This window comes from Lutra lutra, chromosome 3, assembly GCF_902655055.1.
Source record: "Lutra lutra chromosome 3, mLutLut1.2, whole genome shotgun sequence".
NCBI lineage: Eukaryota > Metazoa > Chordata > Mammalia > Carnivora > Mustelidae > Lutra > Lutra lutra.
Window position 1 is genome coordinate 188,985,158 of NC_062280.1, and position 26,609 is coordinate 189,011,766.

At 42.6% G+C, this 26,609-nt stretch overlaps 1 protein-coding gene across 30 annotated transcripts in view; it reads right to left on the minus strand.

Moving 5' to 3' along the window:
* Positions 1-2,011: 2,011 nt before the first annotated feature.
* DOCK9 (dedicator of cytokinesis 9) overlaps positions 2,012-26,609 on the minus strand; it is a 282,088-nt gene continuing 257,490 nt past the window's right edge. For 15 of the 30 annotated variants that reach the window (XM_047720303.1, XM_047720297.1, XM_047720295.1 and 12 more), the window contains 10 exons: positions 21,394-21,516; positions 20,554-20,667; positions 20,313-20,318; positions 19,816-19,851; positions 18,791-18,937; positions 14,372-14,582; positions 9,062-9,252; positions 5,565-5,665; positions 5,291-5,429; positions 2,012-3,302 (listed from right to left, as the gene is read on the minus strand). In XM_047720303.1, coding sequence (XP_047576259.1) covers positions 3,180-3,302; positions 5,291-5,429; positions 5,565-5,665; positions 9,062-9,252; positions 14,372-14,582; positions 18,791-18,937; positions 19,816-19,851; positions 20,313-20,318; positions 20,554-20,667; positions 21,394-21,516 — 1,191 coding nt within the window. In that variant the 3' untranslated portion in view covers positions 2,012-3,179. Of the gene's footprint in view, positions 3,303-4,357; positions 4,366-5,290; positions 5,430-5,564; positions 5,666-9,061; positions 9,253-14,371; positions 14,583-18,790; positions 18,938-19,815; positions 19,852-20,312; positions 20,319-20,553; positions 20,668-21,393; positions 21,517-26,609 lie in introns of all 30 variants that reach the window. The other 15 variants (XM_047720305.1, XM_047720308.1, XM_047720302.1 and 12 more) reach the window with 3 other exon arrangements.

Genomic DNA, 26,609 nt, shown 5'->3' on the forward strand with positions numbered 1-26,609 from the left:
TGTCACATTGTTAAGCAAGTCCTTTGCTTATTTGCTTAACTTGAAAGGAGGGACCTTTCAAGTTACGTCCCCATTCTCCACAGCCTTCTCCGTGCAAGGGGCTGGCTCTATGGATGTATAGTTCCTAGAGCTGTTAGGTCCCAGGAAGCAAATATTCCTGATAAGCTACTAACTAGAGATTTTGTGTGTGTGTGTGTGTGTGTTTTTTCAAGATTTTATTTACTCATTTGGTGGGGGCGGGGACAGAGAGAGATAAAGTGTACACAAGACAGGGGTGAGGCAGAGGAGGAGGGAGAAGTAGACTCCCCGTTGAGCAGGGAGCCCCATGACAGCAGGGCTCCATCCTCGGACCCTGAGGTCATGACCTGAACAGACCGAGCCCCCCAGAAGTCACCGAGCTAGTTTTAATTCCGAAGTTACTTCAAAAAATTTTCCTGAGGGAGAAGAAGGAGTTTACCAGGGACAGAGTTTCTATTTGGGATGAGGGAGAAGTTCTATGGACGGATGGTGGTAATGGCGACACACATTGTACATAATGATACTGTACGTAATGCCACTGAACTGTGCACTTAAAAATAATTAAAATGTTAAATTTTATGTGTATATTTCACCTCAATGAAAAAAGATCTATGGGAAACAGTAAAAAAGCCACTAAAAATAGCAATAAAGATTGTTGAATGTCAAAAAAATGTTCCCAGTACTTTACTGTGTAACTTTATACCGAAATAAAACTTTCATACATAAAGTAAATGAGATTTTTAATTGGTACAAATGTGCTTTTTTGCAGGGTCAGTTGTAGATGTCTACAGTGGGGAGATGGCTCCTTTCTCCACTGCTGTAAGACATGAGGGCCGGTCACCTTCCAAGCTGAGTCGTATCTGACATGGCATCTGTACAAATTGCTCTCCGACTTCAATGAAGAGACAGCAAGTTAGCACTTTCCAGACTTATATTTATCTTGCCACACAGTGATTTGGGAATTTTATGGTTTCTAAATGAGGCATTTACGACCAGGAAATCCAGCTCAGTGACAAAGGAGACAAACTGTTATATCCAATTCCTGCTGATGTTAGAGTCGAGGTTTATCACAGTGCGCTGGGGAGGTCAGAGACTTGGGGCAAACCTACGTAGGTAATTTTCTTAAGCCCTAAATCTGGATCCACTAATTGATGGGCTGTCGACTCTGGTGAGTTACCAACACGCCTCACCCTGTCTTCTTCATGACCTTGTATCCACCTTTAAAACACGGCCTTTCCACTGACCGAGAATGTTCAAGATGGGCATCACCTTTTTTCCCCTCGACTGGTTATGTAAAAAGCAGCCTTTAAAACCCTTCAAGTAGGAAAAGCAGCTATTTTATTTCTTGTGGAAAGACTCCTCCTCCTTCCACCACCACAAGTATATGGGGCTGGTGACCATGAACTCACCTGCCAGGCGCTGGGTACCCGAGAGGCAGGCCCAGCCCCTGCAGCGAGAGCTGCCACTTGACTTGGTTTTCTTTGGGACAATGTGGGTCACGGAGAGTGTGTGGACACTCGGCTGCCAATGCGTTGCTGGGATCGAAGACCACCTTGTTTCCAAGTTACTCATCTCAAAATAAGTGAGGAAGCTGATGGAACTCTTGATAGAGCTGAAGAGGAAAAGCCAGAGGCAAGGGGGTGTCTACGCATATTGAGCAACGACTAGAAGAATTCAGAGCCAGACTGTGGCACAACAGTGCATTTAGGCAAATCCTCTGGCAGATCTGATGCCTAGACCTGCCTCTTGAAATCTGCATCATGGAAACACACACAGGGGCAGACAAATTGGTGTAACGATTCCCCAGGTACCCAACATCAGCTTCGACAATTACCAACACTTGTCAATCTTGCTTCATCCACCCACACTCTTTCTTTCTTCTCAAGTATTTGAAAGCAAATTTCATAAACCATATTATTTCACCCCCAAGGACTCCAATATCCTGCCCCTCCTGGGACTGTCAAATAATAAATACCCAATATTCACTACCGGAAAATGAGCAATGTTATTTTTAATACAGATGTGGTACAGAGTGTTTAATTACAGCAGGGCAGAGATTCTAGTTAAATAAAATTAAAAACCTTTATTTTTCCAAATATAAAATTACTAAATTAATGTCTCAAAAGAAAATATAACATGGTGAAAGCTTTAAAATTACACTACTATTCACCACAGGATTTATGATTTACTGATGACACACTCCGACACTTTGGCAAAAGGATGAAATTTTTTTTAAACAGTTTATAAACCTAACGTAGCAAAGACTGTGTACATCTCCATATTGCACTTCTTTATGTACAAGGATAAAACAGAAAGGTCAAGTGTGTTGCATATGCGAAGAGCGGAACAAGTTTGTCACAACTGAACTTAATGCAGAAGCTGATGTGAGGAGATTAAAAATGTAGAAATGTCGTATGTGTATGTACAGAATGCGGAGACTGTATGGACAGAGTATGTACATAACTATATACTGTACTACTTTTAAATTTTTAGCATAGTTTTGTGTATTAATAGAGGCCTTTGGTTCTAAACTGCTTGACTAGTTTTAAGCTCACACAGTTTCCTAAGCTTCCATATTCTTTTAAATGCAAGTAGGTGAGTATAAAAGCACTAACCCTCCTTGGCTCACTGGTACAAAAGTTACAACGGTCCGTTCCCTTAGGTCATCAAAAACTAGTCACAAAAATAGTTCTCGTATTCAACCCGAATGTGCCACAGGAAAAAAAAAATATGTTCAAGATTTTCCAGTTTTGCCTAGAGGTGGACGTTACTCCAGCCTCCATTTCAGCGCTACTGTCCCTGCTAAGTACATTCCAGAACACTTGTTTACTCCAGGCCATTTATTTTAATACTACTTTGTAAGGAAGAATAAAATTTCACTCCAGCTTAAGAGAGTCCACCAACACCTCTGTTAAGACAGAATGAAAACTTTGAATATTGCCAGCAAGATTTAAAAAAATATGTGTACCCTCCTATGACTCCTCTAGAAAATCAGCCACGAAATAACACAGTTCTTGATTTCCTTTCTCTCCCATTCCCCTTCACGTCTCCTTGCGCTCGGTCATCCCCATGTTTTGCATGAGCCCAGTGATTAGCTTTGGAGATCATCCTGAGTTTGCAAATGACAAAGCAAATCCCCACAGGTGACCCATGAGGCAAAGTCACACAACTGAGGACGAGCTGGTCATCCCGTGAACCATGGTGCTTGTTGGAGTTCCACTGATGGCATTGAAGATGTGAAGGGAATTCGGTAAGACGCTCGTCTTCTCCTCCAGCGGGCAAATCTTGAGGCACAGAAACACAACATTACCCAGGTGTCATGCCCCTAACGACATTTCTCAATGACAACATTTATTCATTCCCTGATGGTCACTGCTCCCCTGAATGATGGCGCTTTGTGGAGGCACTGTATCAGCTCAACTAGCAAATGGCCTTTGTCAGATCAGGATCACACAGAGAAAGTCAAGCACGACAGGTTTTGTTTCCTTTACAAATCAGTGAATGGAGCCTTCTAGACTCACCTTCTTGACTTGCCAGATTATAAGGCGGTGAAGCCTGTCTTACACATACTTGGCAGGGACACAACCTAGTCCTGTCCCTTGGAAAAGTCTTTTTAAAAAATGAATCCTGAGCATCTGTTTCTCTACTGGCTCCTTTTCTCGGGGCTTTATGGACTTCCATCCGGGGAAGGAGTGAGCAGCTGCCCGTCTGACCCGGAACAAGTCTCTCTTCACATTCGGTAACGCAGGGGAGAATTCTAAGGGCAAGACTTGACCTACCGCCAGGCGGCAACTGAGAAGAACATACATATTCGGAGGCTCCCCTGGAAAAATCCCAAAGCAAGTCTACTCCAGGTCATAACCCTTTTTTGCTTGAGGGTTCAAAAGAGTATACTCTTCCTAGTTGTTGAGATAATGGAAAGTTCAAGGTGCAGTTTCTTAGAGTACAGCCCTGTGTTAAATGTCCAAATAACATGGGAGTTTACTTCAACATTATCAGTCCATATGTTTTTCCTACTTTCATCTCTTCTGGTGCCAAATGCTGACACCAACTGATCAAACTCTGTTACACAGGAATCTGCAAGCTCTGTGGAAAAGACCTCGAGCTTTCTCCAAAAACTTGCTTCCACGAGACCATCCCTTTCTGCTTAATTATTCATACATTTCTTTCTTTCATCATTTCCATTTTTTTCTACTTTCCTAAAGGTCCAGAAGAGGGTGGCTCCTTTTGCACACACACTGTCCTTATGCCAATGTCTACAGTTGTTCAAACACAGTCCTAACTTTATGTAAGGCAGTCTACTGAGGTTCAGAAAAATAGAATTGAAAAATGACATTACCATCCCATCTGATTGTGTCAGCATGGAGGAGGGAAAAAAGCACACAAGTGAGAGCTTAGACATTTACATTAGTTTCCCAAGACAGAAATGTCCTAACTAGACTATCACATGATATGTTAACTGACACAAGTGGGCCTGGCTTCCATTTGCAAGACTGAGAGACCATTATGAGGGAACAGACAAAAGTCGTTACATACGATGGAGGTGCTAACGTTGCTTATTAAGACTGGCACCATGACTCGGAGGTCATCGCTGTGGTTGATGGAAAATGGACCTCTGAGAAAGCAATGCTGTGGCAGCTGCTCTCTGAATTCAGTCGTCTGCCCAGCCAGCTGTCCCCTCTGACTACTGAGCCCACGTAAGTAATCCTACTGGAAGGAACCCCTACAGGACGGTGATAGGAGCAACGTAACTGGGAAGGATGCCCATCATGACAGGAGCAGCCGTGAAGAATCCACTGGGGCACCCAGGTCAGCTGTAAATAGCCAAAAACTGAACAACTCTATTTTTTGAAGTGGCAAAAGTCATTTAATGCACAGAATATTCCTTAAACTGGGCCGGTAAATCCTGGTCTTTCAAAGGATTGGGTCAATGAAAAAATTTCTAGGAACACTACGGGTATTTCTCGCGAGAGCTTTGTTTTGTTTTAAACGAGGTTAGTGTGGGGAGGGACAGAGCTTTGAACCATGGCCAACTCTGAGTGAGACAAAAGGGAGGTGGGCGCTGTCCTCCTCTGGTCGTATTGGCTGGTATCAGGTGGGTGAATTTTAGCTGTTCCCCCAAGTAACCTGTGTTCAGAAAGTAGCTGCAGATAGCATGCTACATTCTTCTTCAAATATCAAATTTCTAGAAGGTTTAGGCCATCACAGGGTGTATCCGAGACCCCAACTAATGTGTGCTTGCTCAAAATGAGAACCCCAGCATGGCCCCTACCTGCTCATGCATGATTTCAGAAAGCTCTTTTGCCATCTCCCTGTAGTTGGCCTTCATTTCTTCCTGGTACTCTAATTGGTCTTCTTTGATCAGACGCTCATTTATTGCTAAGGCTTGACCACAAGCTTCCACAAATTGCCTAAAATGGTGTGAGAGAGGGAAATAAAGATAAGTTGAGGACAAAGAGTGAGTCTAACTGGTAGTATCTTTTTCTTGAATGAGCACAGAAATGACTGATATTTGATGAGAGAAAGACATTTCCAGTGCGCTTTACCTGAAAACTTCTTTAAGCAGCTTTACTTTGTTGTCTGGGTATCTTTTTGTGTTTGTGTCATCTAAGAAAGCTCGGGCATATGCTAGTGGGCCTGCGTTGACCTGGATAAAGAACAAATATTTAAAATGATGTTATAATAAAAATGACCATCATCACTGATTTGGTTTCAGTCGACAGGTTCTAAAAATGCCATTTGAGTTAGTCATGATCCGTGTCCTCCAGGAACGGACAGTCCAACGAGGAAACCATGGACAAAGCTTATGTTGTTCTATGTCATTTGATTTTATCAACTCAGACATCATCAGGGCACTTGAGATGATGGCTCATTTTATGAAGGAAGAAGCCAAGTTTGGAAAACGGAACCATCTGTTCAAGGTTGAACATCCAATAAATAAAAGATCAGAGCCCAAGTCTTCCAACTGGTATTTGTGCTACTCTACATTGAACTAACGTCCATCTGGTGAGTTTAGTGAAAAGCCAAAGAATATAGTATATTTTTGGTTTTTAAAAACCAACCATTCGCCTCCTTGAACTGTGTAGACGGCCATGAGCAAACTGCCTTGCTACCTTCAAATGAAGTAACCATGTGAAATGGGCTGAATGCCAAAGATTAGGGGCCTCTAACAACAGGGGGAGTGAACCAGAACCCTGCATCTCTCAATCAGCCAAGAAAAGTTCTCTGAAGTTGGGCAGGTTAGGATACATGAGAATGTGGAGAGCAGGAAGGTTAATTAGACCCACTGAGTGGGAAGAAGAAAGTCCCAGGCCTCTGAGACAGTGTGAGAAACAACCTGACCATGTGATTACTGCATCATTTTTCCTGGGAGGTGTGGTGGGCTCAGAAGGTAAGTTAAGTAGGGCGGGCTGTCTGTCTGCTCTGTCACTGTTGACGAAGGAGCTGGGCTGCAGTTCTGATCCATGGTGGACAGGACTTGCACAGCAACGGCAGGAGAACCAGAGACAGGGAGACAGAGGGCCACAGTGGTGGGAAGTGGGCCCTCAGAGACAGGAGCAACTAGCTAACCCTTAAAGGCAACCGCAGGTGTCATCTGCAGGCAACTGCAGGTGTTGTGTGGGGAACTACATTAATGACCTGGGCAATGACCAATTATCCAAAATGACACAATCTACTCAATTTTAAGGATACGTAAAGAAGAAAGTTGATAAGACTTCCTAAGGTCTAACGAAGCAAGATCTTGGAGAATAGAGTCGCACAAGCCACTTGATAGCTCTATCTTACAGAAGAGCAACCCCAGCAAGGCTCTTGGTGAAAGAATTACAGAAATACAAAAATAAAACGGTAAAGTTAATTTCCTCCAGCTGCAACTTTGTTGTTATCTTGGTGGGTACACATGTACAAAAATCTCCTCATCATGGGGTAATCATCTTTGCTTTTTAAGATGACTGGGTGTTTATATATATTTTTAAGAATTATTTGTTTGACAGAGAGCGTGCATATGCGTATGTGCGGGGGCGGGGGAGGACAGAGAAAGGAGAGAGAAATTCACACTCCTCATGGAGTGCAGAGTCTGCAGTGGGGCTTGATCTCAAGATCCTGAGATCAGACCTGAACCAAAGCCAAGAGTCAGACGCTCAGTCAGCTGCGCCCCCCAGGCACCCTGATGATTGGGTATTTATAAAGCTCTGAGGCTACTGTCAAATGGCAGGGCACATTTTGCCCTTTAGGAAGCTCAACCTGTCCAGGCACACCCTTTACTGGCGCCCACACCCCTCTGCTGGTGTTCTGATAGAGGCTGGATGTTCCCGGGCTATGTTACTGAGTGAGCGGTTTTGTTTTTTAACTGCAGAAAATTGTGATCTCTGACCCCATTATGTAATCACTCATATTGCTGGAATATTTATCAAATTCACCTGATAACTTATTTTGGCACTTAAGTCTTTTTTTTTTTTAAAGATTTTATTTATTTATTTGACAGAGAGAAATCACAAGTAAGCAGAGAGGCAGGCAGAGAGAGAGGAGGAAGCAGGCTCCCCGCTGAGCAGAAAGCCCGATGTGGGGCTCGAACCCAGGACCCGGGATCATGACCTGAGCCGAAGGCAGCGGCTTAACCCACTGAGCCACCCAGGCGCCCCAGCACTTAAGTCTTTCAGGTCATAAGGGAAGAGATTCAAACATCTGTAATTACTTCTGTGGTGAAGGGTATTTAGAAAACGTTAGGCAACAACCCAGTGTGGATTTGATAAAAAGGTGACAAGAACTCATTCCAAAAAATGAACCAAAACCCCCCTAAAGCTTAGCTACTACAATCCAAATGCAACTTTCATAAATGTACCCCTTTTCCCCCCAAAGATTTTATTTATTTACTTGAGAGAGAGGGAGAGAGAGCATGAAGAGGGGAGAGGGTCAGAGGGAGAAGCAGACTCCCCACTGAGTAGGGAGCCCAATGTGGGACTCAATCCTGGAACTCCAGGATCATGACCTGAGCTGAAGGGAGTCGCTTAACCAACTGAGCCACCCAGGCGCCCAAATGCACCCTTTCTGAAAGAGAAAAGAATTAGCTATGAGGATATGTGTGTGTGTATATGTGTGTGTGTGTGTGTAATATATGCTAGAATTATTTATATATACTTAAAATCAATAAAGTCAAGAAGCATACTAATCACTGTAAAGAGGTGATTTAACATTTACCAATTTCCTAGGAAAACACGTAAGTAAGATACCCTTTAAAAACCAGTAATTTTGAAGTATTATATACAAACCTAAAGGTATATATGAGAGTATAGCTTGTTAAATTTTCACAGCTGAACATATGTGTATAATCAGTACTTAGAACAAAAATGATCTTTTCCATAAATGGTGCACATTGCTGGACAGCTATATGGAAAAAAATGTATCTTGCCCTTATCTGTTACCACATACAAAAATCCATTCTGGATGGATTGCAAATCAATATAGGAATGCCAAACAAAAGAAGTAAATATAGAACATTTTCGAGACAGACTTAAGAACCAAGTTCTTACAGAGGACACAAAAATGCTACCACTTAAGGAAAAAGTAATTAATTGAGTTATATTAAAATAAAGAATTTCTGTAAATCAGAAATTAAGAGAGTGAAACTTAAGGTACTTTTCCAGATTATAAATTCATAGAAACCAAAAAACAACAGTTTTATAAGGAAACCTACAGCTTCTTTATATTTAGAAGAGTCTTAATGCTTCTGGTTAGGCCACTCGAATTCCCCAAACTGAAAAAACTGAAAAAAATGGGGGGAAAAAAAAGGTTCATATGGAGAGCTGTCTCAGGGCCCTAGCAGACAGCTCAGGGGGCACTATCTCTACAAGTGGGGTTAGGTGGGGGCCCTAGCTTACCACCCCCGTCTGGTATCAGGAGAAACTGCACAGACCCTGAAGGTAAGTGGGATCACCAGGTAAGCAGAGGAGCTACACTCAACCTGGCTGGACTTGAAATTGACCAAGGTCCAGATGAGCCTTGGCACCTGCTGCCCTGGGTTTGCTGTGTCCAGCGCTCGGCTCACCTGAACGCTCACGCTGCCCTGCAGTTTGAGCTGCAATTTGATCATGTCCACCTCAGCTGAGGAGCACAGCTGCCGGAACTCGGCCACCTTCTTGCTCATCTCGTCAATGGCCACTTCGATGGGGTTCAGGTCGGTGTGGTGCTGGTACATGACGGGGATCCGCTTCTTCACGTAAGGGAAGCAGTGTATTGCTGTGGAGGAATGGGTCCCAGAATCATTCTGCAGCTCGCACCATCTTTACAGTTACTGAGGTAGAAATACTCAGTAGTCTCATGTTAGAGGTAAGGAACCCAAAGCTTGCCCAAGGCCGAGGGCAGGATTTTGTGGGACCAGAATACTATTTTCCTTTATCACCGCATATGTTTAATGATGGGCTGGATCTTGTGACATCAAAAGAGCTGGGTCCTTGTTAAGCTTTAATGTGAGAAGTGTGTGTTTGAAGAAATCACTTTATCATTCCCTGCTCAATTTTCTTAACCATAAATGCTTTCCCTTCCTTGGAAGCTGTGAGATCTGAAAGAGCTAGTATGTAAAAGATGGCTTGGAAGATATAAAGAACAGTACACCATTCTGAGATCTCACAGAACAGATTTTAAGCCCAGAAAATCGCTCCATAAACATATCCTTGAGAACATTCATTTCTCTATAGAACTTTGAATCCCATGCTTGAGTTTGCACAAATCAGAGAAATCCACAAAAAAGACCAAGTGAGACTATATTTCCCAGCAAAGAATTTTAGGAACCAGAATCTCACAAATTACTGAAGTCACACTATGATAAAGATATTCTGAAACATAAATGAATAAAAAACAGAGATAAAAACATTTACTATTTCTTATAGTTTTTTTGCTACATGAAAGCCAATCAGTATTGTTTTCATTTATCATAACAAGCTATCAGAACGTATGAACACCAAACAGTTTAAAAATGAAGAGAAAAACAGCCAGTTTCTAATTTGGGTCTGTTTCAATTTCTAACTTGTTGCTTTACGTGATGTATAAATATCTATAGTACCTTTATTTAATATATGTTTATGAATAGACATGAATATATATGCTTAAAAGCTTAGTTTAGTTTTTAATGAGCAAAGGTAAGATAGGAGCGTTATGTTTGGACCACTGCTCTTTACTAAGTGGCTGGGAGAGTTTACGTAGAAAGGACAAAATGAGAAAACAGGGCCAGCGCTGTGGAGCACAGAGTTCAGATAGACCATCTGGAGTCTAGAAAAGCCGGAGGTGTTCAGCCTGCCGTAGCCTCAACTGTCACAGTCTTACAGGCCTATTCCAGTCCCTAAATGTTTGTGTTTTTTTTAACCAATCCAAGTCCAAAGGTCTTGTCTCCTATTTCCTTTGCATTCCTTGTAGATAGTTTTGAGTGGCAGCCACTGGGATTGATAAACCCCCCTTGAACCTAACACTTCTCTGGTAGTGTGACAAGAACCGGGTGTTGCCACTTTCCGCCAGGGAGCACGGAGATGTGGACAGAAAGTGCTTTACAGATGAGCGCAACTGCAGTGAGTTTGTACCAAGTCCCATGGAAGTGTTTCAGGAGGCTAACGGCCATGTCAAATCACAGAATTTCTGAGGGCTGTGTTGTGAAAACGGCACTGCTTAAGAGAAAAAAATGAATTCCAAGGATATTTGTGAGCTGTCCGTGGACTATATGGATTTCACTCAGCGTGAAAGTCCTGAGTCTTGCGATGATAACTGGAAACGTAGAGGAGCAAAGCAGAGTATAACACAGAAAACGCAGCGCCTGTGCCTGAGCCCAGCAGGCCTGTGTAGCTAGGTCTCCCCCTGCCCTCCTTGCTGGCCCCATCTTCCCACTCTCCCTCAGAGTCATTCAGTTCCAGCCACACCGGCCTGCTGGTTGTCCCCTGAATGTGCTGCATACAAGCACCCGCGCCATTGGCCTTGGCCCTGACAGCTCCTTCTCTCTCCAGACGTTTGCATGATCTACCCCCTCACCTCCTTCAAGTCTGGACTGAGTGTCGCCTCCTCAGTTTACGCCATTTAAACTGCCACCCTCCCCAGTCAACCTTGCATGTCTGATCTCCTTTTGCGTTTGTCTAGAACACACAGTCACTTCCAGTACAGGAATGTTTACTGCTTGTTGTCTGTCTCCTCCTCCTGGAAGGTAAACTGCAGAGATCTCTGTTTTGTCACTATGGCAGGCTGGAACACTGCCAGCGCCCCATACATTTGTTGAATTAATGAGTGTGTTACTGCCCAAGTGGCTAAATGAAAGAACGAAGTGGCCTGGAAGGTGGCAAATTCGAGGACTGACTGGGTGGGAGGATGGGGAAGAGGTGGCTGAGAGGGGTGGGTGCCTGTACAGTCTGGTGAGACTGAGTAGGACATGAAGAGCCAGACAATACCTCTGCCCCTCCTGGGATTCTTGACAGGATTTGGAAGACTCCGGAATAGTGAGTGACTGGGAAGAATGTCCACAGCAGGAGTTCTGTAGGAGGGGATCAAGCTGGGAGGCAGGCTCACAAAGGTACAGCAAAGGGGCCTGCAGGGTGATCACTAGGTTTTGCAAATGATCCCGCAATTCCAGCAGATTGACCAATCCAGGGAAGTGAGCCTCTGCCGGGTTCAGAGGGCAGGGAGGGCCAGGGCTCCCCTACAACTTGGATGGTCAAAGGTTGGTTTGAAGCAAAGCAATGGAATTAAGAACCTAAAGGAATAATAACATAAGGGAAAACTCTCAAGTTCAAAGTCTTCAGAATATACTGGTGTATCTTTAACTGAAAGTTGATATAGAGCTTACGTGCTAAAGATTTTATTTTTATCTTTATTTAGAGAGAGCGAGCTTGAGCAAGCTGGGGGAAAGGCAGAGGGAGAAGGAGACTCCCAAGAAGACTCCCTGCTGGGTGTGAAGCCCGACTTAGGGCTCGATCTCATGACCCTGAGATCACAACCTGAGCCAAAATCAAGAGTTAGACACTCAACTGACTGAGCCGCCCAGGCGCCCCTAGCTTATGTGTTTTTAGTGTTTAGTACCATTTAGTACCATTTTTTCCCTAACCCATTCTTTAAATCTTTATGATGCCCGACCATGCTTGTGATATTTTGAGATCTTTCAGGATAAAAACTATACTTTTTGGGGTGTTTTGTTGTACTGTCATCCCCTGTGGCGCAGCAGCAGCCTCAAAAGGCAAGGGGCTCAAAGGCAGCTAAGATCCAGCACAATCCAGCAAAACAGAGTACATTCTTCGCCCCCCCCCCCCCCACCCGGTATAATTTACAAAGTTCTTTAACACAAGATGGATAGCGTAACCCTCATTTTACAGATGAGGGAACTGAGGCACGGGGAGCGGGTAAGTGACTTGCCCACGATCCCACGGCTGAGCACCGACCCGGATCTGCAGGCCCCCCGGCGCGGGCTCTATTCCGCCCACACGTTCTCATCCTCACAGCTGAGCCGACAACCCAGGGGGCTCCTTCACCTCTCTCTGCAGTGCTCAGACTCTGTGTCTCCTCCGTCCTGGCAGGCAGGGAGCTTGGCTCTTGTTCAGCGACTCAAAAATATTTCTGTGACCAGATGGTCAACTGTAACCCTGAAGGGAATCTGGCCAGGAAGCACCCTATGGTGATAACTGTTTATAGATCAGTAACGCTACCTGAGCGGACTCATGCGAATAAAAAAATCCTCACCCTGACTCATCAGGGAAATTGGCGTATCTGAAGCAGCAGCGCGCAGTTTGCGCCAGAATCCCCTAGCGGGGGCGGGGCTTATTCAACACGGCCCACACCCAGAGTTTCGGATTCAGTGGGGCTGGGCGGGGCCCGAGAATCTGCATGTCTCGGAAGTTCCTGGGTGATGCTGATGCTGCGGGTCCGGGGCCAGTGTGATAAGCGCTGACTTAGTCAGGACAGCTGGAGAGATAAACAGCCGAAGCCAGCAAAATGGCTCCCCCAAGAAACGGAGCTGTCCTAAGAAGAAGAAATCTCCAATTGTGTCCATTAGGAAACATTCACTTCCAGCTGGGGAGGGGTTACCCCTGTCGAGGACTGCGCTGTTTGTGTTTTACAGGTTGTCTTTACTGTAAAAGCAGGAGTAGGGGCTCTTTAAGAAAGGAGGCTTTCTGTTTTTTATTTTAACTTTTATCTCAGTTCCTTCCTAGGAAGGGTAGAAGATTCCCCAATACACTGTTCTGAGCTATTTCACGATGAGTCATCGTCTTTCTATGGTAATAGCTTTACTGAGATACAAATTCACCCACTCCAAGTGTCCAAATCAGTGGACAGAGCAGAGGCCCATGTGAAATGCGGCATCTTAACGGTGCTCTCTGCACTCGGCATCACAGGGTTCGGTCTTAGTGACCCGCCGGACCACCCTGCAACATAGACTTCAGGACAAGCGACAGGGACCTTCCTGGTTGAGCTTAATGACCGCTCTTTGAAACACTGGGTGTAGACATACCTGGCTTTCTGAGCAGGCCTCCTCACTGATTTTTTCTGTTTTTTTTTTTTTTAGAGTCAAGAAAGTATTTTCTTTTAGGTTATCCCTGTTATGCTGCTGACCCTAACCCACAAGTGGGTGGGTCAGGCTCCCCCAAAGAAGGTAAAAATGATGCCCAAGATGATTCTACACCGCCAGGAACTGGGAAATGATGCAAAACACATTTCTGAAGTTGGGTTCTCGATGGCTACACAGTGTCCAAGAATCTATGAAAACTCAGTCACAGCCCAGCGGAGAGCCTAGGAAGACAGTGAGCTTCCTGGCAGTGGAGGTATTCAAGCTGAGGTTGGCCAGCCACTCTCAGAGATGAAGTGGAAGGGCTCCAGATTCATATCCCACTTATTCACTCAGCCTACAATCCCCGAGTAGGTTCATGCTGGGACCTGTGTGATAAAGATACACAAGGGGTCCCTTCCTGTGAGGGAGACACGGAACTGTGTGCAGGGGCTCTTGGGACCCTGGGCCTAGAGAGGTCTAGAGCGGGGTCCACATGGGTTTCAAAAGGAGTCTGTAAATCACCTCAAGTCCTGTGCATATTCACTCGGAGGAGATAAGGTCCATTATTTTCACCAGATTCTTAAAAGGGTCAGTGACTTGACTCTGTATATGAACTTCTGCTCTAGTCAAAGAAGGAGGTGCTAACAGGTAAGTAGAAAAGTGTCAGGAGTCCTCCAAAGTAAGCACGAGATAAATATTAAACTGAAATGGACACGGGAAAGTTAACGAAGCTCGAAGGGCCCTTCATTCTAGAAGCTTCTGGATCCCTTGTGAAGAGCTCTTCATCTTGGTGTCCAGGCTCATGTCTGGACACGATTCTTCAAGGAAGAAGCCGGGGAACCGTACCTGTCAGGATGGTGCGCCGTTTGCACTGCTCCTCCACCCCGCCCTGCCTCTTCCCTGTCTGAGTGAAGGGCATCTCGAACATGAAGCGGCGAATGTTATGGGACCTCTCAAACTCCGTCTTCCTTTCCTGCAATTCTTTCTCATCGAAGAATGGAATCACATGAGTCACCTGGATGTATGCGTACTTGGAATCCAGATCCTTAGGGTTGACCTTTAAATGAATAAACAAAATGGGAGATTGGTACTACTTGAAAGACTCCTTCCAAGCATCCCAAAGCTTGTCTTTCCACTTTTTATTAATAGAAGATTTGGAGGGGCGCCTGGGGGGCTCAGTCGGTGAAATGTCCGACTCTTGATTTTGGCTCAGGTCATGATCTCAGGGTTGCAGGATTGAGCCCTCCCACACCACCCCCTCACCCCATCCCTTGGCTGGGCTCCACTCCACACTACTCAGCAGGAAATCTGCTTGTCCCTGTCCCTCTGCCCCTTCCTGCGCTCACACACGCACACACGTGCTCTCAAGTAAATACATAAATAAAATCTTTTAAAATAAAGAAATAAAAGATCTGGAAAAATTTAGAAAAGCTGGAATAGTACAACAAACAGCCACACACCCACCACTTAGAACAACTGCTCATGCTTTGTTCCAAACACACACACGCATACACACAGGCGGACAGATACTTACACATACACACGTAGACATTTTGTTTTAGCTGAACCATTTCAAAGTAAGTGGTATCCATGATGCCACTTCAGCCAGCATCTCCTAAACATGAGGACATTCTCCCCCATGACCATAATATATTATACCTAGTAAAATTAACTTAACCCATAATATCACTCAGTACGCACCCCGTTAAAGTTCCTCAAATGTGGCTCTTTGTGTTTGAAGCAGAATCTAGTCGATGATCGTATTTAATCTAGAATTCTCCACCTCTTTTTCATGACACTGAATTTTTTTAAGACATCATGCTAGTGAATGACTTCCCTGCATGGATTTTTCTGCTGGGTTCCTGAACTGTGGTTTTACATGTGTTTATTTTAGTAATAATGTTTAACACCTAGAGCCTCAAATTATAATTAATCTGTAGAGAGATTAGATGTAAACAGATGTGGATGAATTACTTTAACACACATACAGACTAATCTGAGACTCATCTAACTATAAGTTTAGCTCCTGTTTGACTCTGCACATAAATGCTTTTAGAACTGCATTGCTAACGTCTGGGACGCACCAGAACATGAAAGACAGGCATTTCCATACAAGCACAACAGGTAATTTATTAGGGAGACAAATCAATTTTGCACATATGAATCGTATTTAAGCTTGCAGAGCAATAAAAAGGGGTCTGGCAGAAATGACTGCAGAGAATTTGGAGACAGTTCTGGAACTGGGGCCAACAAACGAATGAGGTTTTGTGGGTCTCAAGTTACCAGGCACCACTGTCCTCTCAACGGGGATGTGTGTGAAGAAAAATGAGAAATAGGTGCAAATGTGCCTAAAACTTTGGAATTTAAGAAAATCAAAAAGTCACGAGTTATTACTTCTATTTTAGAAACAGCCATCTGGCCAATTCCTGTAACTATACTCAAACCTAGAAATGTAACTCTCCTCAGCAGAACCAATTTAAAAGCAATGGAAACCACGTGCTTGCCTATTTTTTCAGGGGTATTTCCCTAGACTTCATTTCCAAAGTTGTAGGTCCATGTCAATATCAGCAGGAAGAGCAGAGGATTGGTGTCTGGGGGCAGAAGAACACATGAGAACCCTGAGATGAGGTTACAGTGTTAAAGCCACAGTTTGACCTGGACAAAGATTTCGGTTTCAGAGGCAAAAAAGGCAATCAGATATGAGTAATTTGGTCTAAGAAAAAAGGAGGTCTTCATAAGATCGTGTTGAGGTTTCTGGTTAAAAACAGACCAACAGTGTGTGTTTATCCCTTTCCTTCGTGCAACTCTGTTCAAATGCAGTACAGAATTAACCTGTGAGGAGCAAGGAAGGAGGAGAGAAGACAGCAGTGGATGAGAGCATTTACTGAATTTCTAGAAGGCACTTGCACAGAGGTGTGCTACCTAACCTGGCGGAGTCCCTGTTTTCCCATGCAGGTGGGACAAAGAAGAGTCCTGAGGAAAACAGCACTCAGTCACGATAGAAGTTCTAGTCTAAGTTCCCACACAGAGGGGTAACCAGTGAGTCAGAGCCCCTCTCAGAAGCCTGCTGCTATGGACTAACCCTCTATCCTCCCACCAAATTCTCAGAGTGAAATCTTAACCTTCAATGCGATGGTACTGACAGGTGGGAGGTGATTAGGTCATGAGGGTGATGCCCCCAGGAGTGGGATTCATGCCTTTATATTTAGGGCCCCCAAAGAGCTTCCTCACCCCTTCTACCATGTGAGGACACAGTGAGAGGAGACGGTTGTCTGTGAACCAGGAAGAAGCAGCTCACCAGGCACAGAATCTGCTGGTGCATTTTCTTGGACTTCCCAACCACAGCAACTATGAGTAATTTTTGTTGTTTATAAGCTGCCCAGTCTCTGGTGTTTGTTACAGATGCCTGAATGGACTGATGTCTAGAAAGACCAGCAATAGGATTAGGGTGACTGGGGGAGGAGTAAGGTGGAAATCAAGACGAGTGGCCAAAGTCTATTTGGAGTGGCCAAACTCCAGGTTCCCTTCCCTCTTCCCCTCCCAAGACAGAAGAGGGCTGCCCCTTGGAGAAACTGGTCTGAGAAAAGTCTAAGTGGGTTTACCAGTCTCAGCAGAAAGCAGGGGCAAAGGTACAGAGCAGAACACAGGGCGAGCAGGTCAAAGCTTGCAGACCGAACATGGGACCTTCAACCCTTGCTCAGGTCCTGCATCCGGAATCCAGAATTACCTGTTTCCTTGTCCCTCATCTACCAGTTGGGCAGGAAACTGGAAGATGTTTCCCTGGAGAAAAAAAGGGCCTCAAGGAAACAGATTTCAGAGACTAGGATTTCCAAAGCAGGGCTCAGGATGGAAAATGAACTAGGGATTCCCCAAAGGGGTGAATTTAGAAGGATGTAGAGCTTATCACTGCTGGAAACTGAGCAGGAAGACATTTTTGTTTGCTTAATATTTAATATTTATTTATTTACATTATTTTAATTTTATTTCTTTTAAAGATTTATTTATTTTAGAGACAGGGAGTACATGTGTACATGCATGAGCTGGGGGCGGGGGGCAGAGGGAGAAAATCTTCAAGTCGACTCCCCACTGAGCACAAAGGCCCACACAGGGCTTGATCTCATGACCCATGAGATCATCATCGGAACCAAAACCAGGAGTCAGATGTCTAACCAACTGAGCTAACCAGGTGCCCCAATTTTTATTATTTTTAAACTGAAGTGTAACTGACACACAATATTACATTAGTTTCAGGTGTACAACATGGTGATTCAACATTTCTATACGTTAAGCCGTGCTCCCCACAAATGCAGCTACCATCTGTCATCACGTGACACTATTACAGTAGCACTGACCACGTTCCTAGTGCTGTGCTTCTAACCGGAAGCCCACATCTCCTACTCCCCTTCAGCCATTTTGCCCATCACTCAGCCCCCTTCCCTCCTGGCAACCACTGGTTTGTTCTCTGTATTTATAGTCGGATTCTGCTTTGTGTTTGTTTATTCATTTGTTTGGCTTTTCATTTAGCAGGAGGACATTTTTGAGGCAAAAAACAGGAGATCTATCTCGGCCTGAATTTCAGGAAACGAAGGGATACCCAACTTCCTGGAGATGTCCCGAAGACAGTGGAACACATAAAAATACAGAGAAACGTATAATTTCAGAAAAGGTCTTCCTAAGAGCAATACAGCAGAGGACACCCGCTTTAAACAGAAATCCTAGATCTCATTCCTACAAACACGCTGGCTAGTTAGTTCCTTCCTTGGTCTGTCCATCATCATGATGAAAGTGGTATATCCTTTCAGACGTCACTTTGTAAAAGGTATTTTTTGTTTTTAAATATTTTATTTATTTATTTGTCAGAGAGGGAGAGAGAGAGAGTGCGCGAGCACTAGCAGGGGGAGCGGTAGGCAGAGGGAGATGCAGACTCCCCACCGAGCAAGGAGCCTGATGTGGGATTCAATCCTAGCACCCTAGGATCATAATCAGAGCCAAAGGCAGATGCTTACCTGACTGAGACACCTAGGCATCCTATAAAAAAATAATCTTTTAAAATAATGAAATCTTTACTTAATGAAGGACATCAGAAATCACAGAAAGGTGTCAAGAAGAAAAAAATTACACATTATTCAAGGCCAACCATTCTTAATTTTTCCTGTTTCTCCCCCACTATACACATTTATGAATACATGTGACCAATCACGCATCATCAATCCATCAATAATACAGTATTATATTGCTATAAAATATTCCCAAACATGGCCATACCTTGCCAGAATCCTGTATCATTTTGACATTTTCAGAACCAAATTTATCTGAGTAAAGTTTAAGGAGTCTCTGGGAAATTTCTGACAGAGGCGTGAGTTTGGGTTCTTTGTAAATATACTCTTTTCCATCTTCATCTTCAAAGAATCCCTGTGACATAAAGCACAATTAGAGCTAGTCCCAACTATAAGCCCTAGGTTTACCACCCAGGAAGGATGCTTGTGTTATATGGGTTAAAAAAAAAAAGAAAAAAAAAAAAAAAAAGCAGGGTGGGGAGGATGAGTCTAAAACAAAATCCTACTTCAACAGGCTTTCTGAAGAGGAAAGGAAAATGATAATAATGTGAAGTCGGGCTGCAGAGATAAAGGAAAACACAGAACTGCAAACTCATTCAAGAATGCTGTCATTAAGTGTTGAGTGAAATGGAGGATCAGGGATTCAAGACTGTTTTCTTGGTATCGAATGATGGATTCAAGCCTGTTTCACATTCCCAAGAAGCAGAGCTCACTAATGAGTGGTTCAGCAGCCTGCTCCGGGCGGGCCTCGGAAACGCACATACTCTCCCCTCACTGGCCTCCCCCATTTACACAGGACTTTTCGGCATAAACAAAAACATTCCAGTCTGGAGCAGGTTCCGCAAAAGTTATCTGAAGGGTGTGTAAGTTCTGTTTTGCTTTATTTATGAGAAAAATATGAAAGGGCTGGGGAATGATAATCAGAAAACAGTTTCGCTCTCACTGGTTGGCATGTGGTTCAGCACCCATCATGTCTGAATACAAAAAGGCTTAGAATTGCATGGGAAGTGAAAAAGGTTGAAAATTTTAAAGTCCAGATTGGGGTTAATACTTGAAAGAAATGAAAAAAAAAAAAAGTTTCTCATCTAAAATAAAAGAGAAAATGGTGCAAAATACATAGTATATGAAAAAAAATGCAGGCTAAATGAGACAAATAACACCCACATCAAACTAGAAGTTTAGATGCAGTAATTTCACTACATTACTTGCTTTTTAAGCATTTACTATAATTACCTCCACATCTGTTTCACTGTCTGTGAACTGGTATTGCTATAAAGTTATAAAAGACAATAACAGGGTAAATTGAAGGTTATATAATGCTCATAGAAAACCACACACCCTAAATAAATTATAATAACTTAATGCCATTTAATCATGTTAGAGGCTTGGTGGTTAAACTTGCCGTTAAATTTAAATGAACCCTTTTCCACAGGGTTTCTGAATTATGACAAGGGTAAATAAACTTGTGGAGATATTATACTACAAAAGATAGAGATGCACAGGGAACACAGGAAACTGGAAAAGTCTTAATTTTCATTTTAAAACATGCAGTATAGATGTATAAGGAAACAGGTGATTTATTTCTGTAAATGGAATAAAATGTTATTATTTTTTTTTTTTGGAGTTTGTAATGACCGGACAGATATACATACAGACTGGAAAAGGAAACTTGCAAACCACACTGAGGTACCAAAGTTGTGCTAAAAATGTCTTATGGAGGGAGAACTTACCGCTGCCTTAAGAAAGTAATAAAGAAAAGACAGGAAGAAAAAAAAAAAAAGCAGAGAGTTTACTGCCAAGGAAGATAAGAATCATACTAAACATGACAAATTCATCAAATCAGCATTTATAGAAAATAGAAAATTTATAAAATATAACTTCATAGAATTAAAAAGCAAAAACAAAAACAAAAACAAACAAACAAAAAAAAACAAGGACTTAGGAGGGCTGCAGAACAGAGAGGAGGCTTACCTGTCCAAAGAAGGCCACTCGGAAGTATGTCCCCAGGAGCCTGCGGCCCGAATGCATGACCTCGGTCACTTTGCTGTAGGCCCGGTGTAGTGTGTCATACAGATGGGCCAGCCTCTGAAAAGGAGAACAAAACCCATTTCCTCCCACTTGCAACTAGCAGAATCAGATTTAAAACAATTAAACGAAATCACAGAGGTAAAAATTCCTTGGACTTGAGCAAAAGAAACAAAATGCAAAAAAAAAAAAAAATCAGGAGGGTCTCGAGTGCATAATTGGTAATGACCACTTTTCAGTTATAGTATTTTCCACCCAAAGAGCTATTTTGCATATTGAGGATCCATTAAATCTCCACGTTGCAGGAAGCAACCTCTGTTTTCAAGTTAACATCAAATGTCAGAGATGGTAAATTAGTCCTACAAATTACGATTTTAGTCTTTGCTTTTCCTACTTTCTTTGATAAGCTACGAGAAGCTGGACCACCTCCCCAGCCCAGGAATGGTGGCAGGGACAATAGCTTCCCGCGTGGAGGGAGCAAGGAGGAACTCTGAGGAAGAAGGAACCTGGTGATTGTAAAACTCGGTTCTTGGCAATCTTTCAAAACTGGGGTGCCACAATTGCCAATCCTTGTTTTCTGAGATTTGGGGTCTGTACGGAGGCAGGGCCCGTGTGGGCCACGTATAGTGGCTCGGCAGGTGGTGACCTCCAGCGTCACACGGAGGGTCAGAGACCACAGGTCACCTCTGACCATGGCCTGCTTGTTCTCTTTGCATGTAAGAAGGTTTGCGTGTATGTGTCACCCCATTGTCCTCTCAAACAGGAAAAAACAAACCACTCTGATACCTCGAAATCTCTTCGTTTCTCGTAAATGGGGATGATGAGTTTATAGATGTCAGCGATGAGCTCATAGCGTTCAGCCTTCCAGAGTCCATCTGCACACTGCTCTAGAAGCTCCATGAGCACATCCTGATCAAGAAAGAAGGCCACGGGCCAGAGAAGAGTGTTACAGGAAACATAACATTGTATTCTTTGCAGAATGCTTAACCAGTTAAGATGGCTAGGAGGAAAATTTCAAAATACATTACTTCTAAACACTAACTTCCACACTTGTAATAAATAGCTCATCACTACATTCTTTTTTAATGATCCACTTTCCAAACATTTATAAGTGGAAATGAAGGGTCACATTATATGCCTGTGTAGTAGTTATATACGATGGGAAAAAATGGATACTGATAGCTTCACACAGGCTCTCAATCTGTGTTTGGTTCTCTTCTTAAAATTATAATTTAGAGAATTTTTTTTTCCCCCTGGGGCACCTGGGTGATTCAGTCGGTTGGGGTCTGACTCTAAATTTTGGCTTGGATCATGATCTGCAGATTGTGGGATCGAGCCCTCCGTTGGGCTCCACGCTTGGCAGGGAGCCTGCTTGAGATTCTCTCTCTTGCTCTCCTCTCCTTTCTGCTCTCTTTCTAAAGTAAATAAATCTTTAAAAAAAAAAAAAAGAAAAAAATTTTAATTTTTTCCTTTCTGAGAAACAATGACAATGCTGAGACATGAAATTACTAAGTGTGACTTCAAGCCAAGCCAAGCATCTCGGAACAGTTTGGTGATGGCACATGGAAGGCGTGATGCCAGCCTCACCAACAACCTTTCCTTGGAAGTTTCTATCTGCTGAAGTTTGGGTAGTCACCCGCCTCTTATAAAAGTCCTTGGGAGGACTTGGGAGGACCTCTGGGAGGAGCTAACACTTCCCATAACTCAGGGGTTAGGGCATATGGCTCAGGTATAAACTAATTAGCATGAATCTACTCCCTGGCCTCAGTCATTGTTTCATCATCTGTGGAATGTGAACTGAACGGGCCCATCAGGGTGAATTTTAGGATCTTGTCCCAGAATACTGGGAAGGAAGTGTTCTCACTGGCCTAGACTCAACAGATAGCAAGGAGCCTGACTGGGGCCGACAACCATCTCAGAGCCAGCCAGGGGCCCATGTGCCTTACTAACAGAGTGGAGCTCCCCCTCCTTCCCAGAGCAGCTACATCAAGGATAACTCTGTTAAACATTCACACTTATTGCTGTCTGTCTTTCTGGGATTTCCTAATGGAAGCCAATTTACTCAACCTTTATTGTTGAAGCCCATTTATGTGGGATTTCATCAATGTCATTGAGCACATTTTAATGTGCTTCTTTGTCATCTCTATAGCTTTGGTGAAGTGTTTATTCAAATCTTTGGCTCACTTTTCCACAGGGTTGTTTATTGAGTTTTGAGAGTTCTTTACGTATTTTGCATAAAAGTCCATTTTCAGGCACATGGTTTGTAATTTTCTCCCAGTCTGTGGTTTGTGACTGAATTTTCTTAACAGGGTCTTTTGAAGAGCAGAAGTTTTTGATTCTGATGAAGTTTATCAAGTTTTTATTTTCTGGGTTGTGTTTTACATATTAAGAAAAATCTTTAATACAAGTCCATAAAGATTTTCTCCTTATGTTTTCTTCCAGGAGTTTTACATTTAAGTCTATGATCCATGGAGTAATTTCTGAATATAGTGTAAAGTATGAGTCAAATTTTTTTTAAATGAATGTCCAATTATTCCAATACCATTTGATGAATGCTATCCTTTCTCCACTGAACTGCCTTTGAATCCTTGTCAAAAATCAGCTGAACCTACAATTAATCACAGGAGGGTTCCTGCGGGTGGGGGGGGGGGAGATGGGGTAACTGGGTGATGGACATTAAGGAAGGCACGTGATGTAATGAGAACTGGGTATTATATAAGACTGATGATCACCGAATCACTGAACTCTACCTCTGAAACTAATAATACACTATGTGTTAATTAAGTGAATTTAAATTAAAAATAGAAAAAAGAAAAAAAAGACAAGAAAAGTGTTAAAAAATGATCTTCTCTAGGTATCAGATATACTATGTGTTCTGTATTATCTGAATGACTAGGGAAGAAAATCGACCGAACCATATGTGTGTGGGTCTATTTCTGGCTTCTCTATTTTGTTCCGTTGATAAGAGATGTCTAACCTGTGCCAATACCACCCTGTCTGGATTCAGCTTTGCAGAAGGGTGTCTCCACAGTGACACTAATAATATCTAGAGCCACACAACTCTTTGTCCTGTGGTCTGTCCCATGTACTATAGAATGTTTAGCAGCACCCTTATCTTCTACGACAAGACACCACTATCGGTACCTTCTCCTCTCCCCTCTTCCCCAAACTATGACATTAAAAACCATTTCCAAACATTACCAAAAGTTCCCCATGGGATGGGGGCAAAATCATCTCAATGAGAACCAACGCTTTATAATAACCTTGAAAGTCAGATAGTATGACTTTTCGAACTTTTTCAAAACTGTTTTGGCTAGTCTAGTTCCTTTGCTTTTCCATATAAATTTCAGAATTCATTTTGTCAATTTCTACCAAAACTCCAGATGGGAGTGTGATCAGAACTGCTCTGAATCTGTAAATCAGTTTTAATAATAGAATGAATTATATTAACTGGTTTTCTAATGTTGAATTTTTAAGTAGGCTAAACACCCAGGATGGAGCCCAATGCGGAGCTTGAACTCATGTCCCTGAGATCAAGACCTGAGGTGAGATCAAGAGTCAGATGCTTAACCAGCTGAGCCACCCAGGCGCCCCAACAGTAAACATTTCTAAAGCAGTTGGGAATCAATTTACCAGAAAATACTGTCTGACTTAAAAAAAAAAAAGGTCTTTAAAGTAAGGCATTTAACTCTTCTGTCATGTTTACAACATACAAATCATAAAATCATCATCAGTATGACTACACTCTGAGCCAAAGCTTATAAAGAGGTATACCAGTTGTCTTATACTTTTATTGCTGGTCTTTTAAGTGTAAACACTAAACATTACATAGTAACTACCATAACAGCTATAGACAAAGAAGAAATCAGAAAAGGTTCTAATACCATCTCTTTTCCTCATGCATGTATATTATTATAAAGATGTACATCTTTCTTAGTTTTGTCTCAAATCTTTTCCAATAAGAGAATCTGCCCAGGCTAAGCATGACGAATGTTTATGATTATTCTACCTGTCCGCTAATTATAAAAAGCTAGATAAAACCTGTATAATGTCAGTATCAATATACTTACCTTTCCATATCAGTAAAAATGGGGATATAATGAAGGTCTAATCTAATTTGGTGGTCAGGGGGATTAAATAAAATTTTACCCACCAAAATGCTCTGAAAACTATAAATATCTGTGTTAGGTTAAATTCACAGGCCAGTTAAGCAAATCTCTCCTATTTCAATCTTTGCTTTCTACTTCGCAGTGATTTTTTAAAAATGGTATCTTACTTCCACTGGGCTATGTAATATCCCACAGTGCTAACACATATTCAGTAGTTGGGAATTTCTTGGAGGAATGAATTAGTCTGCATATTCCTTGGTAATATAACAGTATTATTCATAGATGCCCTTTGCTGTTAGGAAGTGAGCTAACAGCCTTGCACTGCTTGCACACCTTAGGTCAAAGACATTGTTACTGGGTATTTTCTGAGCGTCTTCTCTCTCAGTGTTGCTGAGGGATTATGAGTAGAGGTGGAAGACTTCTGGAAGGGTCAATTCCCCATCAGGGATGAGAATATTATACACCTAAGACATTCTTCTGATAATGGAGGTCAAATGAAACTTTACCCATTTTAAAACTATCCTTAGGTTTAATTTACAGACTATTCATTTGACCCCTTTTCTTGATACTGGGCTTTGTTCAAAGAGAAATGTAAACTTTCTGTAAAAACTTATAACTGGTTCCATTAGTATAGGATAATCCACATTACAGGTGTGAATACATGATGATGATGCCCTGTTTGTGGATGGGACCACAGAGACCTACAGATTCTTAATTCCATGTTCTAGTACTTACAGCACAATAAGCATCTGGAGTCGTTTTAACGTAATCTCACAGAAAACAGAAAATTCCTCTCAAAGACTTATGAAACTAGGAGTAGTCACTACCGCATTGTTAACCTGATTCTTTCCTTCATTCACTCACACATTTTACCAAGCATCTACTATGTGCAAGGCACTGTGCTTGACAATGGGGTTATAAAGCAAATTTATATAAATAAAATTAAGTTTCTGTATTTTATAAAAATGGTTCTATAGATTTTTCTATAAACGTGGAAGGCAGATTTTAGATGGTTTATTAGGCTATGTCACATAAAGGACATTTGTTTTGAGGAGGCAGCCTTCAAAGACACACAGGTTATCCTTCAGAGCAGCTAGAACTGATGTCCTAGAGACTTAGGACCACCAACTGGAAGACGTAAGGTACATGTCAAGATACCAAGGTCGAGGAAAACAGTGATTTCAAATACATGCCCAAACTGCAAGTCACAAGGGTAGATGCTCTGAACTGAGAGCAGTAGGGGTTTATTTATTTAACAGTAGTCAGTGTGTCTCTGGGTGAATCCTGGGGAGGCCAATGATCAGTGAATAAAGCACTTCCTGCTCTCAAAGAGTCCAGTATGAAGACTGATCCATAAAAAGATTACAAAAAATGTGGTAAGTGCTGATAAAGAAACATGCAGGCAATCAGGGATACAGACAGGAATGGTATCCACCTAGTGCTGTGGGAAAGGAGAGACGCAGAGTGTTCTAGACAGTGGTGACTGAGTCTTACAAATGATTAGGAGTTAGTAAGGTGAAGGTAAAAGGTGGCCGTAGGAAGAAAGAGAGGGGAGACATTCCAGGGAGAGGGACTGACATGGGCAAAAGATACGGGCGGGGAGGGCAGCATGGTGGGTGAGAAATTTACAAGTAGACTGAGGGGTTATTCAGAGTATAAAATCTGAATTAGGGAGTGGCAAGGGATGAAGCTGCAGGGTGGTGGTGTGGAAAGGATTTAAATAGACTAACCAGCTATACTCAAGTGTTTTATGTCAAAAAGAAATTAATTAAATGTAGATAATTTTGAGATATGAAAATACATATAGGCATATGTCTACTACCACAATGATGAAGTATTCTATAAGGAAGATGTTACTTGATTTTGAAATGATCTTCTATTTATGTAAGGTAT